The 1,642-nt window shown below is 40.3% G+C and overlaps 1 protein-coding gene across 1 annotated transcript in view; it reads left to right on the top strand.

Annotated features, from left to right (window-relative positions):
• The first annotated feature begins 286 nt into the window (after positions 1-286).
• LOC103182792 (V-type proton ATPase 21 kDa proteolipid subunit) overlaps positions 287-1,642 on the top strand; it is a 6,593-nt gene continuing 5,237 nt past the window's right edge. The window contains exon 1 of the mRNA XM_042335344.1: positions 287-384. Coding sequence (XP_042191278.1) covers positions 326-384 — 59 coding nt within the window. The 5' untranslated portion in view covers positions 287-325. The remainder of the gene's footprint in view (positions 385-1,642) is intronic.

The raw sequence follows: 1,642 nt of genomic DNA, 5'->3' as shown, positions 1-1,642 counted from the left end.
ATAGGGGCTCGCCCTTCTCCGCCACACGCAGGAAGGTTCCAAGGACTAACCTCAAGGTGTAAAGCAGCATCTACCTGAGGTCAGGTCCTCTCTCCTGTTGTTCTTGATAGATGTGTGGTGTTGGGAGATGTGGGAGGAGAGGAAAAGTGAGAAACCATTCAGTGGTGTCATGTACATATGATTGAATTGGAATAGACTTACTAGACATTTGGTAAAAATTTGAGTTTGGTGATATTTCCACAAAATAAAAAAGCTCTTAAGGAACCCTTATGTATTAATGATGTTCCTAATCCCTGACAGGTTTTTGACAGAAACATCGCCTTTTATGTGGGCAAACCTCGGAATTGGACTGGCTATCTCTCTGTCTGTCGTTGGGGCTGCATGGTAAGAGTTCTGTTCCTATTGGTGTAATTGACTGAAGTTGGAAATTGTTCCAATACAAAATTGCATTCATTTATCAACTTGTATCACTTTATGAATATTCAGTATGCGTTTCTCTCCATCAAGTTTGACTTGCACAAAATGCATGCTCAACAAGACCAGGACATGCTAATGTATGGTATTAGCAACAGACACTACTGTTCATGTAAAATCAGAGCTATCTACCAATATGTTAATGAGCATACTATGCCTTCCCTCTCAGAACGCACAAGCACTGGAAATAAATATCTCTCAAACCGATCCACAAAGACACTGGCAACAGGCACAAAGTAGGCCAGCCACCACAATAGATTTCTCAACCTTAAAGCCAACACAAAAGAATAAACGTACATGACACAAGGTATATGTTATATCAGTCATCAGACGCATTGACCAGCAGTGAGTCATTTTAACAGGAAATAGCGTGGGTCTAAAAAAAAGTAATGAGGACCTGAAAATGAATATCAATCATGAATTCAACAGTTATGCTCTCGACTTTTTTTTAATAAATAAAAAAATCTATGACCTCTCCTCTTCACGAGGGGAGTGTCTGTCCTGCGCATTGGACAACAACCCCCCGGAGAAAATTAGTCATTCACATCATGGCTGTTTGTGGACTGTGATTCAGGGCAGAAATGGCTGCAGTGGTCACCTACAATTACAGTCACTTTACAGTAAATCCAGTGAAGCGCTTTGAGGCGTCTCGATGATGTGATAAGGCGCTGTATCAAATGCAAGGCTTATTGCGTGAATGAGATTTACCTAAATCTTCCTCTTTTAAAAATACCGGATCAATAGGCTTAGTGACTTGGTAAGGCTATTATATATTTTAATTAAAATTAGTGTATGTTTGTGTGTGTATTGGGGGGGTATTAATGCAACACAATCCATATTAGCTATTACAATGATAGAGGTTACAAACCCCAAGAAGGAAATGTGGGAAAAGGTTTTGAATGAATAGTTGGGCGGAGAACTGTGAAGTAAACAAATTTACCTACAACACAATTGCTTTCTGAGTCACAAAGCTTTAAAATCAAAACCAAAGCGGTTGGGCGGAGCTTTCAGGAGGAATTGTTGACAGCTCAAAAGCTTAACATTCAATCCTCTCAGATTGCCTGACATTTTAATAAGAGGGAGGGAGGGGTGGGTGGGAAGAAGAAATAAAAGCAAGAGGACCTGGGTTCGATTCCTGGGCAGGGTGAAATGTTAAGTTTGTTTACTC

The sequence above is a fragment of the Callorhinchus milii genome, unplaced genomic scaffold (assembly GCF_018977255.1).
Source record: "Callorhinchus milii isolate IMCB2004 unplaced genomic scaffold, IMCB_Cmil_1.0 Scaffold5, whole genome shotgun sequence".
NCBI classification, from domain to species: Eukaryota; Metazoa; Chordata; class Chondrichthyes; order Chimaeriformes; family Callorhinchidae; genus Callorhinchus; species Callorhinchus milii.
The sequence above is the reverse complement of the archived record's forward strand: the minus strand, read 5'-3'. Positions and strand labels throughout refer to the sequence as shown.